This window comes from Ambystoma mexicanum, chromosome 8, assembly GCF_040938575.1.
Source record: "Ambystoma mexicanum isolate Mex_15411 chromosome 8, UKY_AmexF1_1, whole genome shotgun sequence".
NCBI classification, from domain to species: Eukaryota; Metazoa; Chordata; class Amphibia; order Caudata; family Ambystomatidae; genus Ambystoma; species Ambystoma mexicanum.
Genome location: NC_090929.1, coordinates 1,388,959,545 through 1,388,976,232, shown reverse-complemented (window position 1 = coordinate 1,388,976,232; position 16,688 = coordinate 1,388,959,545). Strand labels below are relative to the sequence as shown.

The window sequence follows — 16,688 nt, the reverse complement described above, 5'->3', positions numbered from 1 at the left end:
TACCTGAAAGGGGGGCTACGGGTGGCAGTCCCAAAGTTCCACAGCACATGTTTAGCTATAGTCAACAAGTAATGCATGTAATTTAAAAAGCACCCTTTGTAGAAAAAGGAACAAGATTAGGGGTACACTCCTAATTCCTCCACACCAGGGGTGGGCCAAGGGAAAATCCTAGGCTAGAACTGTACTGATCACAGGCACGTCCGGGTAGTGATATAGAGTGGACTTTGTGCCAGTGCAATTCCTATGGGGAAGTGGAGCATTGAAAGTGGCAAGTACACTCACACACCCTACTCCGGTATTCAAAGTGACCAGCCCTATGGCACTCGATCACTCGGAACACTTACTTCTGTCATAGGTCCCGCCGGCTGGGGATCAGGCATCGTAGATGCAGTGGCTACAGATTTATCGATGGAATCTGGCTAGGCGGCAGTTCCGATCTCTGCTTAAAGGACTGTTCCAGCAGACTTGCAGCAGGACAGGGCCAGTCATCTTCAGACAGCAGCAACAAAAGGGTCCACAATGCAGTTGGACCCTCAAGGACCGGTCGGATGCAGTGAAGTAGTTTAGAAACCCTGGTCAGAAGTCACTAGGCTCGGTTCATAGCGGCGGCAAAGAAAAGGCTCCAGGCAAACCCCTCTAAATGCAGGAAGAACGGCAGCAGGCAACACTGTTATGTCACATGAAGAGGATCTGCAGGGTCCCAAGCTCCAGCTCAGGATGGCAACTGCAGTAGCAGAAAGCCTGGTCAGTGGATGGGCACCCCACAAGATTGTTCCGAGACACTTCCAATGGCAGGATGCTAGAGCAAAATGCAGGACTAGTTGATCCCACGAGTCTAGCGGAGGAAGGCCTCGGCGAGGGTCTTCCCTGTTCTTAGGAGAGGCAGCAGGGCTTCACGGGTAGATGACTTGGGCAAAGCTGGTAGTCCATAACAGCAGTCCTTCGGGACTTTAGTGCAGTCTTTTCTTCAGATTCTTGGCTCCAGCGGGTGACCTCCAGAATGGCTGCATGGCTACTGTTATCTAAAATACTGGCGTGGGGCAGCAGGTGCCTCAGCCCACCAATGGAAAAGATCTGCACCATTCAAACAGGTAGGGCTTGTCCAAACATGGACAGCCATTTACCCTACATCTGCCCAGTAACAGACATCCCCTGGCTGAAGTGTGAATTTGTTCCAAACAGTCCCAAGCACAGTTTCAGCCAGCTTAGTCACACAAAGGACCTTGCCGGGGAGTCCTATCTGGACTCTGCAAAAGTATATGCACTTTTATGGTAGTTTCCAAACAAGAGCGCAGGAAGATGGCCAAAAAGCAAGATAGCCAAAGGACAGGATTTAAACCACATGTGGAAGCCTTTTTAAGTACATGTTAAGCAAATCGTCATTATGCAGGGAAAAAGATGGTGCACAGTGAAAAAAAGTAAAATGCAGTTCACTGCCACCAGCAGGTCCTAGGGACATCAAAAAGGCAAATGATAGGTTGCCAGATTAAATTGAACACAAAGTACCCCTGTAACAACCAGTGGTGTCTGCCACAAAAGGAAAACACAGGAAAACTTGAAAGGCAGAAGCAGTCTCCCTGCAGCGGTAGCCTTAGCGGCTCACCAGTGCCCCAAAAGAAATGAGCTGAGCAGCTAAGCGACACTAAAAAGGCTTTACTCACCTCAACATTCAGCCACAGTTTAGGGATGTACACAAAAAGCTGGGCGTCCTATTGAAATCAATGGCGGAAGCTGAAAAAGGAAACATCTTTCCTAACACCCATCAGTCCCTAGGCCATGTCAGGTTGCATTTGTATTTACATTAGTGCACACCACACTTCTTATTCGGATATGGAAGCACCAAACAAACGTACTCCCTTTCACATCCGCACCAGCAAATCCAACCCCTACAAGTATTCCCTGTGTGAGATTGTGCAAACTTCGTTTCCGTGCTGTGCTCCTGCATCGCACGGCTGTAGAAGTGCCTTTTGGGATTGTGGTACTCTTCGGCGCCTTCGCACTATACTGGGACTTCACTTCCCACCCGAGTTTGTTCTGGCGCACCATTCGATGCGTCACTTTCATGCACCGCAGGCATTAACTGGCCCGCATTAGCGCGAGGCCAAGCCTGTTTGCGGTCTGTGGTGGCTGTGAGCTTCTTCTTCTTCTAATTAACGAATGCGTGGGCGGACCCACGCAGGCGCTTCTCCCATCCAAAAAGGATGATGTGCACCTAACCCACCAATCAACACACATCCCTCATATTCTCACAACTCCTCCCACCGCCCCGTCTGCCTCACAAAATCCAGCAGCACACTGCTCCTCTCCCTGCCTCTCACCCCGCCACCTCTCAGCAAAGCCTTCCCGCTCATCTCAGCCACACCCAGCACAGACAACTGAACCCTGATCAACTCTCTCTCCTCAACATGCCTCTCACACAGAAGCAAAAAATGTCCCACAGTCTCAGGCACCCCACACACCACACATTCCCTCGACTCACGCTTCCCCACTCGAAACAGACAGTCATTCAGCCCCACATGCCCTATCCTCAACCGATTCAGCATCAGCTCCTCCCCCCTCCTCCATTGCAGTCTCCCCGCATCCACCTTCACCGACACTTTCCCACGGACACCAAACATCCACCTGCCCTTCACCCCACTCACCCACCTCTCTTGCCACACATCCATAACCCGCCTCACCACCACAGCCTTCACCTCATCCACACTCAAAGGCAACCTCATATCAACCACTCCCCTCCTCATACCCGCACCTGCCGCCAGATCCACCAACTCATTACCCAAAATGCCACTGTGAATGGAGACCCACGCCAACTCCAAATCCATCCCCCCACGCACACACCGATCAATCTTCCTCCTGATGTCCAAAATCACATCCTTCCTATCACCATCCCCTGCAACCCACTCATTGAATCCGAAAACACCACCACCTTTTCAAACCCCAACTCGCACACCTAATCAATCGCTAACGCAATTGCCACCAGCTCAGCCGCACAAATCGACACGTCATTCGTCAGACGGCCCACCTTATACTCCCCAGTGCCTTCCAGATAAAACGCTATACCCACTCTCCCAGACACAGGATCCTTCGAACCGTCCGTGAACACCTTACATCCCTCCTTCCCTGCCACACATGCCTGACCCAAAGCCTTAATGTCACCCCGCAAACCCCGCTTCTTCGACACCATTCTCGCCAACTCTAAACATACTTTCGGAGACCCCAAAATACACATCGGTAGTCTCACCAAATCCATACCCGTCACTGCCAACAACTCACCCACACCCCACTGCACCCCCTTCTCCCACATGTGAAACCCCAAAGAGCCCCCCTTCTTCCTCCACCGGTCCCTATAATAATCAAACCTCCAATTATACTGCAAACATTCACGTACCGGGTGAGCCACACTCTTCGCACTACACTTCACCCACCACCTCATATTCAACACATCCCTCCTCAACCCCAACAGCATCTCCCCCACAAGCACATGAACCACATTCACTGGAGAGGACCTCATCACTCCCGAACACACCCTCAATGCCCTCGCCTGCACCTTATCCAACCGCAGCTTCTGACTCGCCGTGAAACCCACTGCTACCGGACATCCAAAATCCAACACACTCAAAATCAACCCCTTATACGACATTCGTAAACACTTCTGATGTGCACCCCACTCTTTCCCAGACACCGCCCGCAATAAATTCAACCTACGTTTACACTTATCCACCACACCATCCACCTGCAAATTCCAGTTCAACTTCCTATCCAAAATCACCCCCAAATACCGGAACTCCTCCACGCTCTTCACCCTCACACCTTTCAAAACCAAGTCCAGCTCCTGCTGCACCCTCCTCCTCGAAAAAACCATACTCGCACTTTTATCCAGACATCGAAAAGCCCCACTTCCCACACCACTCTTCCCACACCACTCTTCCCACACCACTCTTTTATCCAGACACCGAAAAGCCCCACTTCCCACACCACTCTTCCATATGCCCAATCGCAGCATACAGCCGACTCTGCACCAACAACAAACTCCTCCCTCTTACCCATACCACACCATCATCCGCGAAGAAATCCACCTGACACCCGACTCCCGCTAAAGCCCGAATCAACCCATCCACCATCACATTAAACAAAATCGAACTAATCACACTCCGCTGCGGCATCCCATTCTCCATCTTCCAAATCTCAGACAACACCCCCCTTACTCTCACCTGGAAGGTCCTATCAGCCAAAAACGACTTAATCCACTGAAACATCCTCCCCCTCACACCCATCCCCAACAAGCTCACCAACAACCCACTCCTCCACACCATGTCATATGCCTTCTGCAGATCCAAAAAGAATCCCCCCACCAACTCCCCACCACACAACACCTCGTCCACACCAGTCACCAACCTCACTAACGGATCAGCCACCGACCGATTCCTCCTGAACCCACTCTGAAAATCACTCAAACACCCATTCGACTCCAAATAAAACCCCAACCGCTCAGCCACCAGCCGTTCCATAACCTTACACAGCACAATAGTCAGCGCAATCGGCCTATACGACCTACACTCCGTAGGGACCTTGCCACCCTTCAGAATCGCCACCACAATCGCTCTCTTCCACAACTCGGGCATAACCCCACTCACCCAGATCTCCACCGGCAACATCTCCAAAAACACATGCATGACCTCATCCACCCCTGGACTAGACCACTTCCCCTTCCGAATCGCCCCATCCATCTCCACCATAGAGTACGGAACCTCATACTGCTCCTCCCAAGGCCCAACAGCCGCCAACAACTCACGTACCTCCGCCTCAACCACACCCATACCAAGCCTCACTGCCTCCGGATAGTTCCCCGAACTGTGCACCCCCACAAAATACTCCCCCAACAAATTCGCCTTCTCCCCATCCTCACTGACCACCTCCACCCCTTTCAACAACACAGACATACCACCCTGCGGCATCATCAACCCGGACATCCGCTTGAACTGCTTCCAAACCTCACCCACACCAGAATCACTCCCCAGGGACCCACAATAGCTCCTCCAATATCCACGCTTCCTCCCTCTAATCACCCTCTGCACCATCGCCTTAGCCTTCTTATAAGCCACCAAAACCACCAACATACCCGTTCTCACCGCTCTGGCCCTAGCCTTCTTACGTGCCGCCACAGCCCTCGTACATTCTACCGACCACCAAGGAACCTCAACCTTCCCTCCTCTTCCCTTCCCTATCTCCGTAACTGCCGCCACTGACGCAGCTCTCAATCCCTGCACCAGATGCTCATTCCATACATCCACCCCCCCCCCAACCCTACCCCGAGGAACAATCAATTCTCGACACAACCCCTTATACAGCTCCCAATTAGCCTTCCTAAAATTCAACCGACTCCCACCCATCCGGGGTCTGACCCCTACCTCACCCCTCACAGTCACCAAAATGCCGGAATGATCGCTTCCCATATCTCCATCCACACGCACCTCCCACTCACATTCACCCACAATCGATGCAGACACCCAGGTCAGATCCAAACACGACAACTTCCCAGTCCTCACATCCAACCGCGTACCCGAACCATCGTTCAGCAGAAACGGACACAACTCATCCGCCATACCCTCCAATAGTTCCCCATTCGCATCCGTCCGTTCACTACCCCACAACGTATTGGCACTGTTGAAATCACCACACAAAACGCAAGGACCCACATGTCCCCCAATCACTCCAGACAACACGTCCACCTCCACCACCTCACACGGATTAAAATAATTCAACACCAATACTTCCGACCCCCCTATCCGAATCCCCGCCCCGATTGCCTCCACCACAATCTCCCTCGCAACCAACCCCTTCCTAACTGCCAAAGCTACACCCCTCCTCTCCCCACCAGCCTATCCTTACGAAACAACTCAAAACCCGGAATCGCAAACCTCAGATCACCCCTCAACCACGTCTTTTGAATACAAACCACATCAACACTCAATTCCCCACACACCACCGCTTTCAACTCCTGTCCATTCCTCAAGAAACCCCTCGCGTTCCACTGCAAAATCCTCAAACCGACATTCCACTCTTCTTCCGCACTTTAGCAACCATCCTGAACACATCCTCTTCCAGAACATCCACAACACTCAAAAACCTCCTCCCCGCTTGCACCACACCGACAGACAAATTCCCCTAAACCAGTTCCAGCCCACTCACCACAAAGCACATAAACCCAGTTTTTTCGGAAGAACCACTACATCCACGCCTTTCACCGTCCCCACCACATTCATCTTTCCCACAGCCTCACCCACCATCGGCTCACTCCCACACACCTCACTCACCACCCGCACTGGTTTCACCTTTGCCACAGCCTCCGCATAAGTCAAACCTTCCGCCACCCTCACCTGTACCACCTCTCTCGCCACCCTGTGACTCTCACACCCCCTAAACGCAGTAGAATGCCCCCCCACAATTCACACACTTCACCGGAGTCTCCATCTTGAATTCCTTGATATCGTGATCCCCACCACACCTCCCACAGTGCCTCTATTCCTGCACACTCCCGCCACATGTCCAAACCATTGGCACTTATAACACCTCAAAGGCAACGCCACATAAACTTTCACACGGAACCTCTGAAATCCCAACACCACCTCCTCCGGACACTCCGCCCTCGCAAATCGCACCGCCACAGTCGTGGACACCACCTTCCCATGCTCATCCCTCCTCCCCAACCTCCACGCCTCCACCACCCCCACCTCTGCCAGCTGCTCCTCCACCACAGACACCGGTACTTCATACAGCACCCCCTTACACGACACACCGCTCTGGTCAAAGACTCGCACATCAAGCTTACCCAGACTATGCACCTCCAGAATTTTAGCCTTACTACCAGCATCCATCCCTTCCACTAACAACCGACCCCCAGCCACCACTAGCACCCGAGTGACATCCCCCACAGCCGCCTTCACCCACCCAGCAATCACAAACGGACTCTCCCCCTGAAATGTCTTCTCACGACTAACCGGCTTTAACACCACCTTCCACACACTGTCACACTGCATCTGCACCACCCCAGACAAGCCGCTCCCTGAAATCCCCTGCCCCTCCAATGCTCTCATTTCCTGGGCCCCCGACCCAGCGCTGCCCCGTTCCAGCCCCCCACCATCATCTCTGTGTGAAGACCTGCTTCGGAGCCACACCGCATCCCCCTTCATCCCCCCTTCACAGATGAAGATTGCACAGTCGCCGTCGATCCCCTCTTCACCCCCTCCACGACCTCCCCCTTCACCTCAACCTTCCCACTCCCCTTTGACATCCTCGCCACCTCCTCCATGCATACACACCCCCTGCACCTGCCCAGAGAGGCCACACTGCCTCCCCGATCCCAGCACCCTCCACCCAGACACCGCTCCGCCCTACCTGAGTCCACCTCTGCATCGCTCGTCAGCCCACATGACCCGCATGCACGTACTGCCCGGTCTGCCACCAGCCCAAACGTAGAACCAGGTTGGTCGTGGCTGTGAGCTAGAAACGCTGCTGGTTGGCGTTGGAACTTTTTTTTATTTTTTATTTAGACGACATTTACTTGTCTATGAATTGGTTGCAACTATGGCTGGCCAACCCTGCGTCATTTGAACAACAATAAGGGTAAGTTTACACTTCAAGACCTTAATAAAGCCTGTGCCCTAGGGATATTGAAATAAACACTGGGTAAATGTCAGATTTCTATTTCCGCTGTCAATGGGCTAAAGAAGGCAGCCTTGGTTAAAGGCAGCCTTGGTTAACGCCAGCTCTTCAATTGCCCATGCAACTGAAATATATAAATGTATCAGAGACGTGGTTTTCTGATACTTTTCTGGCATCTTTCCATCATATGATTCCAGATGGCTATTTAATACAATCTGTTAATCGCAAGGGGATGAGAGGTGGAGGTATAGCAGCGATGTATAGATCTTCGCTGTAAATGTCACATTTATACTCACTAGACTGGGATGGAGTGTCACAAGTGAGCCAGATGGTCATTTGCACCACTCCCATATAAGTGGTACTTGGTTACAGACCCCCGTAAGGACTTTCCAGTACAGTTTGGTTTCTTTCTTCAACTGGAAGTAAATATAGAGAGATTCTTTTTCTGGGCGATTTTAATGTATATATGACCAGTCCACCCCAGGAGCCAAGGAACTTTGGTAGATTATAGAGAGCCATGGTTTATCTTCACTGAATACTTCTCCATCCCACATCAAAGGTCACTGTTTAGATATTTTGTTATTAAGGTGGAACAGTGTAATTTTGACAGACATGTTACCTGTTCGATGGTCAGACCATTGTGCTCGGATGTTGATAAACATTCCTTCTCCAATGGTAGATCTATGGTGTTAGCCCATTGAACAAATGATTTACCGGATATATCCGGAAAGGAAGTCAAGTGAGCCCTAGCCTCTATCGTGCCCTCACAACAATGTAATTACTTTTTCTCCTGCGGAGAAACTATTTTGGATAATATTTATTGTCAAATAGCACTACTTAAACCTATAAAGACAAAAAGATCCAAACCCTGGTGTATTCCAAACCTAATTCCTTTGTGAAACTATTTTAGAGCCGTGAATCGGAAGAGGAGAGAGATGTTACAATTCCTGCTATTTATTCCAGACAATCACGCTGTTGTAGTGGGTTCATTAGTGAATTCGCACCTGGACTACTGCAGCAGCCTTCTAGCTGGAATTCATGTCAAGCAGCACCAAAAACTTCAGAGAGCACAGAACGCTGCGGTAAGACTGGTCTGTCGATTGGACAGGTATTCCCACATCTCGGCTGCCCACCGGCCCCTCCACATGCTGGCAGTGGAAGAGAATTAACTTCAAGGTGGCCTGTTTGATCTTCAAGAGGTTGTAGGGCTCCACCCCTCCCTATTTGGGGGATAAACTTAGTTGGTATCAACAGATTAGGATGTTACGTTCTGGGGATCAATTGCTGTTGTAAAATCTCAGTCTTGTTGTGTCACAAGGGGAGACAGAAGTTTTGCTGTCTACGTGCCAAAACTGTGGAACGGCATTCCTCAAGAAACTAGAGCCCTGGAATCTAAGAATTCGAGTAGCCCTTAAAACCTTCCTCTTCAAATAAAGAGGTGATAGAGGCTCTCTTAGGGGTTTTAGTATTTCTTAATTTGAAAAAATGGCCCCTTACACTGTGTGTTGGTTTTGTTCTGCCTCCTTATATATCTGCACTTTTTTACAAAGAGTTCCTCTGTCCAAATCTATGTGATCACTGCACCATCTATAACTGCGCCGACGAAAATGTTGATGCCAATTACGGCGCGGCGCAGTGATCAAATAGATCACTTTACCCATGGCCCCCGGCCTGCATTCCCTTACCCGACCCCCCACCCCACTTACCTTTACGTTGGCACACTTTTGTGTGCGCCACCGACACCCCGCTATCAATGCGGCGTCGGTTCCTCCGACATGCGTGGGTCAGAGCTGACTCTGCAGGGTGCTTTTTTCTTTTTTTTTTTACTTTGTCCCTCGCTTACCAGAATGGTACACGGTTGACACCCCCACAACCCCCGACTCCCATTACTGTGCCCAAGGAGAGCAGGGGACACCCCCGCAACCCCTGCTCTGCTTGGGTGCAGTAATGGATTCAGTATTTTGTGCGCCCCCAAAGTCACAGTAACTGCGGGGGCACACTACTGAGGGCGACATTTTTGTATATTCCCCCTTTGTGCATGTTTATAAATGCCTCAAATCAATCAAATTGGTAGTTAATGTGAAAAATACACTGTACGTGGAACTGAGCAACGCTATTGGCTGTAGCAATGCATTTACAGTCAATTCTCTGAGAGACCAGAGGGAACGTTTGCTTCCTAAGGATGCGGGAAACTGTTTGGATCTCTGGGTTGGGCCAATAGCTGTGAAATGCGCACTTTACCATGAGGACTGGTGTTCTACAATTGACATATTTCACGAGTACCTGTCTCTAAAACACCTCCAGCTGCAGCATAAAACTATGGGGTGGTGGCTCCATGTATGAATATGTTTCCCAATCCTTTTCGTCGAGAAGAAATGAGATTGAGGTGGAATCTTCTCCCGATCAGGGACGTTCTCGTAAGGCACCAATACATTACCCCGTTTTCATTTTGCCGATTTTGTGAGGACAAATCTTAAGTAGAAACTTTAAAACATTTAATGATCAACTGTACAGCACTGACTGAGCAACACACTTTGGTTTTTTGGTAAGTTTATCCAAGGAGTAATTTTAGATGACAATGATGGGCTTTGGCGGAGATGCTTGGGCGGTTAGCACACATCTCTGTGGTTAGCAGGTACCAGCTTCCCGAGAAGCATAACATGAACTACTGATACCTAAGCTGCCATTTTAGAATTGTCCGATTGTGAACTTAATGATTTGCTGTAGGTTTTCTTAGACATTTGATTTGAAAGGTTTCTACATAATTGTATGAGCTTTGTATTTCCATAAAGTAAATTGTACCTCTGATTGTTGGTTTCATTTTGTAAAGGTTGCATCTTGCCTTCTCCATATACAATAATTTAAAAGAAATTTAAAAAAAAACATGCCCATGTGTCACATTTAGTAGCATCTCTGGACTGATTAAGAGCCTCGCCTTTCTTCAACTCGAATACATCTAACAAGTGGCGGTCTCACATTGCTTCCAAAGGGACACTGTGTGTTATTTCGTTAAGAAAGCAAACATTACTGACACTGTTTTTGTTGTGCAATATTCACAGTCCACCAATTCATATAAGAATGGTTCCTGGGCTTGCAAATGCCATTTCGAGGCAGGTGCATTGTGAACTTGCAGGGACACACTATCCTGAACATTCCCATCAAGATGTGAACAAAGACAACACACAATCGCCTGTTTTCTGCTCTCAATAGCCTGTGTTGCTTGATGTAGTAAATAGATGCATTTCATGTAGATGCAGGCAGAGGGCTGGGTGGATCATAACTGACTGCCGGAGACAGTTTTTGCACCGCAGAACTGGGGTGTGGAGCACAAGTATTGGTTTGGCCTCCCCCAGTAGCTGTGCTGCAAGCCGGTTGCATTTGCCCAGCATTGATGCTTCATGCCGGCCGAGATGCCGCACTCCCTATACGTATCGCCTACTAAAGCCAGGAGGATCTCTAAGGATTCATGTTAATGGTGTATGTCGTGCACAAACATGGCAGGCAACCTGAACAACTGTTTCGTGGCAGAGTGCAAAGAGGTTCAGAAACCCAGGATCGCCCGTCACAACTTCCATTCCTGACTTAGATCCCATCACCACAAAACAAGTAAAATTGCCCAGAGAGGACAATGGACATGCATGCATTAGCGATCACGGCCCTCTGCGTACAATGAACAATTCTTCCCAGCATGCCATTAGGCCAACATTAAAAGTGCGTTTTGCAGCTCACACCTGTCCCGAGTATGGGGTTGTATTGCGGCAGCCTTTTCTAAGAGTGCATGTGATGCAAAGCTCAGATCTAATAGACCAGAGTCTGGTGTCTGGATACATGGTGCCTTGAAAGCAGACTGTCTACATGTGATGAGTTGCAGGTGTGTGGGGGGTACGAGGAGGGCTCTGAATGTAAATACTATGTTTAAGTCGAAAGCAGAAACCATTCCATTGAGTTCTATTATGATGCAATGGAGTCTTGAGAGGCTTTGGTGTAGTTCTAACAGATTGACCGATATTATAATCACATAGCATAGGGTGGCGTGGCAACAAATATGACAGTGGGTTTAGGGTGAACATGACATGGTTGCCCATTCTGCACCCATTTCCCTGCCAGGTCAAAAACCATTCAGATTTCAGAAAATCCCTTACACCCCTCTATGTGAGCAACCCCTTCGCAACTAGATGATCCCTGACCTCGCCTCTCAGCTCCAACCATTGAGTGCCCCGTGTCAGACATCTACTGGATGCAGTGCAGTATTAAAACTCTCAAAAACAACAAATATAAACACACATCAAAAGGTATACATGAAATCGACCTGGCTTACGCTGGAATACACATAAGTCCTGAATTCTACTGAGGCACACTGAAGCAGTGGTTTTTAGCTCACCTCTCAGCTGCTGCAGCTCCACGCGGAGGCTTTCTATGTTGCAATCACAAAACTCCAGGTTTTCTAAGGTCTCTGTCCTCACGAGCTCCTCCTGCTCCTCCTCAAGCATTAAATGCAGCTCATCCCGCGTCTTGCTGTAAACCTCCAGGTCCCTCTCCACCTCCTCGATTCTTAGCATTAGGAAGGGGCACTGGGGCTCGCTTTCTTTCATATCCTGGGAGCAGGTGTCCTCTTCGAGGACACTGTCATCCATGAGTTCCTGGGTGGGAGAACTGCCTTGTGAGGACCCATTCCTTGGCTGAGGTTTTGGGGATGCGCTTCTCCTTTGGCTAGATGGTGGAGGAAGAGGGGCTGGCCGGGATGGACGAATTGCAAAGGACGGGGAGGAATTTTGGCTAGATGTTGATCGGGGGCTCTGGCAGTCGGACATTTGTGATGTTGTAGCTGCTCTTTTCATGGGCCGAGGTGGTGGTGGCCTGAGTGCTTTTCTTCTTTCTGGTGACTTTTGGTAGCTACTGTAATCAGGGGAACCTCTGACAATATCCCTTTCGGAGCTGTAATCCAAGATGGAGAAATGCCTGGAAACTTTCTGATGATCCTCCCCTTGTGCGCTCGTTAGACTTTTCTCAAATTGAAAAAGCTGCTCCGATAGTTTGTAATCAAGATCGATACAGCTACCGTTCTTTTCATAGAGCCTTTCCGACGACGCTTCTGATGCACTTCCCTTGCTGCCCGGCCATGTGCCGTGGCCCTCATGTTGGTCGATGAAGCTGGTGGAATGCCTTTTTGCTTTCGTACGTTGATCTGCCACCCAGTTGGCCAGATCTTGGTACGGGAAGCTCTTTCGATTCGATGGATCTCTGGATTCCTCAGATAAACTGCCATGATTATTAAGTCTTTGGATCTCCTTGTCTTTTGTTGGGGAACGCTGCCCTTTTGAAGACAACTTGTGTGTGCCATTGGAGCTCAGTTCAGACTGGTCCTCTGACACACAGACGTTATGGTGCCTTGGAGAGGACATATAGGTTTCTTTAAGGTCGGAGTGTCTTTCATCTGAAGAACAGTATGTCTGACTCTTCTGTAACTTTAGACGAGGAGGTAACTGAGGTCTTGGAGAAACATCGCTGATTGGCTCTAAAATATTATTTGGTCGGAAATCACCTGGAAGCTTGGAAAACAATGCTTTGGACTCAACACCCGGTTTTATCAATTGTCCTTCTTTGCTAGTTTCGGACCCATGTAAAGATTTTTGCTTCTTGCTCTCTGGATCAAAAAAAGCTTGCGATTCCAACATATTCACAGTCATTCTTCCAGAAATGTCAGGTTTGTGATCCAACGTGACATTGGAAGAAGTCTTTCTCTCCTGCTTTTGTATAGGCAGCGCTACAGGACAAGTCAATACATCTTGCCGACGTAAAGCATTCTGGGTCTTTTCCAGTGGCTCCCCAGGGCCGCTCTGCTCAATCTTAACAAATCTGTAGGGAAAAACTCCCCGTCGGCCATGGAGTTCCCCTTCGAGCCAACCATCTTCCAATGTGTTTATAATTTTGATTCGGTCTCCCACGTCAAAATCGAGTTCCTTCGACTCGAGCGCCTGAAACTGGTACAGAGCAATGCCATACGTCCCCATAGCATGCTCCTCCTCTTTTCCATCTTCCTCTTCTTCAGAAATGTAGGATGTGGTTTCAGGAACACTGACCTCATGATACCTATCACGATTTTCGGGTTGTGTTTGACTCTCTCCCATTCGCAAGGGGGCCAAAAGTTCCACAAAACCTTCTGGGAAAATGCCTCTTCTTCCATCCAACTCTCCTTCAAACCAGCCTGGTTCTGGGACCGCTGTGATGGTGATGACATCTCCTTCCCTAAAGTCCAGCTCCTCCGGCAGCTGTGCGGAGAGTCCCAGCAATGCTCTAGCCTGGCCCAAGGAATAGCTTGGTAGATCCTGGGACACACTCCGAGAAAGCTGCCGGCTCCTCGACGATAAGTAAAACTCCTCAACACATGATGAAGGGAAAATGCCTTTTGACCCCCAACAGTTTCTTCCTCGTAACCAACTGGATCCTAGAGGTCCTTCCAACACCACCAGATCACCTGGAATGGAAACAAACGCAAATTAGTATACCTGTCGCACATTTAATTCAGCCATGATTATTCTTTTAACAATAACTTGGGGCATGCAATACAATACACAATCTTCAGGCCAATCTTTTGTTTGTTCACTACAAATTAAGTAAAACAAAAAATGATGGATTCGGTTCTTTGAATCAATGATAACCAGCTCGAATTCCTTTTTTGCCCATCCATGCAATAAGAAAAGACAAACCGCCATATGCAAACACCACAAAAGAGGCATTTCAGCCCGAACCACCACAAACGGGGCAGTGCAGCCCAAACCACCACAAATGCGGCAGTGCAGCTTGAACCACTGCTGTCTAGTCCGAACCACCACAAAAGGGGCAGTCCAGGCCAAACCACCAAAAAAAAACGGCAGCGCAGCCCGAACCACCACAAACGGGGCAGTGCAGCCCAACCACCACAAAAGTGGCAGTGCATCCCAACCACCACAAAAGTGGCAGTGCAGCCCGAACCACCACAGCCGAGCCCAAACCACCACAAAAGGGGCAGCCCAGCCCGAAAAGTTAAGTCATTTCACTTCTGCAAAGGTTATCAAGGCACCACTGATGCACTGTATTCTCGTGGAGGATGAGGTGTTTTTAGTGGTAGAGGGAATGCCCAGGAATGGCTTCACGGCTGGATGTGGGGCACCAGGATACACCGCACAGATGTGGACCCATATGTCTGGGTTGCTGTGTTCTCATTCAAAGAGATCTCGCCCAGCAGTTCGGGGGTGGCTGCTCCTTTTGAGGGACTGATGTTCATGTGGGTTGTTTATTTTATTTATTGGTTTATATTGCGCCGAAAGCCCGCAGGCATTGGGGCGCACACATGAAGATAGAGTAACATATATAAACGGGACGAACAAGGCCTTCAGTAAAGGCACAGAACAGCTAAAAACAATGGAATGCTACCAGAGCAATTCACATTGGCATTAAACAGTACCCGACGCCTTTGGTGTTCATACAATAGTAATAATCTCCCAATGTCATACAGAAACCATGAGTCACTGTGGATAAGAGCTCATAAACATGAGCCGAACACAGCTCCGCTGGTCACGTGTGACAATACACTTGCCTTCGTGTTTAGCAAGAGTCTTCCATACTACTAAGACGTGGGAGTCGTATGGAAGACTCTTGCTAAACACGAAGGCAAGTGTATTGTCACACGTGACCAGCGGAGCTGTGTTCCGGCTCATGTTTATGAGCTCTTATCCACAGTGACTCATGGTTTCTGTATGACATTGGGAGATTATTACTATTGTATGAACTAAGACGTGGGAGTCTGAACAGAAGGAGCAGCGGATCTGTCTGCATGTCTTATTATCCAGCCACGTTACCCCACATTTTGATATGACGGTTTCGGGAGGATAGCTCAGGGGCAATATGCTCGCCTTGGAAGCAAGACGACACGGAGCAACGCAGGTTCGATTCCTGGGTCCACGCTTAGAAACCTCTGGGTATTAAGCGCGTAATAAATAACATATAATATCATATCACGGTAACAGGTAGTACTGAGTTTGAATATTAAGTTACTATTTGCGTTACATCGCCCCCATCCAAAGCTGCTAAAGTGAGCTAGAGGCTTTACCGTCTGCATGGAATCTTAACAGATTTCCGCACTCAAGGATCTTTATGAGATCAGTGGAAAAGACACAAAGTAGCCAGAAGTGATATTGTTGGTCTATTACAGAGCCCAGCAGATGCATCTCTCCTTAGCACCAGAAACCTGGCAAAGGCAGCAGAAAACTTTAATAAGAGAGTAAGCATTTTCATACTCACAAGACAAGGGCAAGTGACAGCAAGCTTCAAAGTGATTGCTGGGCTCGAGCCAAAAAAGCGTTACATCGTAAAAGACATGTAATTAAAATAATTCGATACTTCATGCACCTGTTGAAGTCTGTGAAAGCGCCCTCGAGGTAAATAAAAAGTAGGGTAACGCTGCCACCTAGTGGACAGTATCAAAAAAGTGCAAAAGCAAAACACTTCCATTATAAGTGCTGCTAGTAACGCGGTTGGGCTCCATGAGTGTATGGCATCATTGGGGAGGGATTACACCATGGAATTCAATGAGATTGTTTGGGGATAACATACTGGAGAGCTCTAGAGTGAGTGGCAGTTGAAGGCAGTAGCTGAGAGATGAGGGTGACTGGGGCCCCGTTACCCGTGCACTGAACTAGAGAGAAGATAGTAAATAAAGAAGACTTGTTCATCTTACCCATGTCACTGAGTACCTTATATCAACTTGTGTGATGAATCAAGAGAATCATCCCTTCTCGCCAAAAGGAGTCCCTCCCACCCGTGAGGCTAGGGAGGTGAGCCTGCTCCGCAACATCCTCCCTAAGGGTTGAGGCAAGTGGGACCTCAGCGGGAAAAAGGACTTCCGTTCCTGTGAGGAACTCCCCACAGCTGTGCATACCATGGCCTACACATGGTGTCCTACAATACTATATTAGAACACACTAAGGATCAAGACTGTGATGAAGAAACACTCAAATGTTATTAAGCAATAAGCCCCGATCACGGGG

The 16,688-nt window shown here is 49.0% G+C and overlaps 1 protein-coding gene across 2 annotated transcripts in view; it reads right to left on the bottom strand.

The window, feature by feature from the left end:
• Window positions 1-16,688, bottom strand: part of DNMBP (dynamin binding protein) — a 938,987-nt gene that overhangs the window by 359,575 nt on the left and 562,724 nt on the right. For both annotated transcript variants that reach the window (XM_069611517.1, XM_069611518.1), the window contains exon 5: window positions 12,044-14,137. In XM_069611517.1, the coding sequence (XP_069467618.1) occupies window positions 12,044-14,137 (2,094 nt within the window). The remainder of the gene's footprint in view (window positions 1-12,043; window positions 14,138-16,688) is intronic.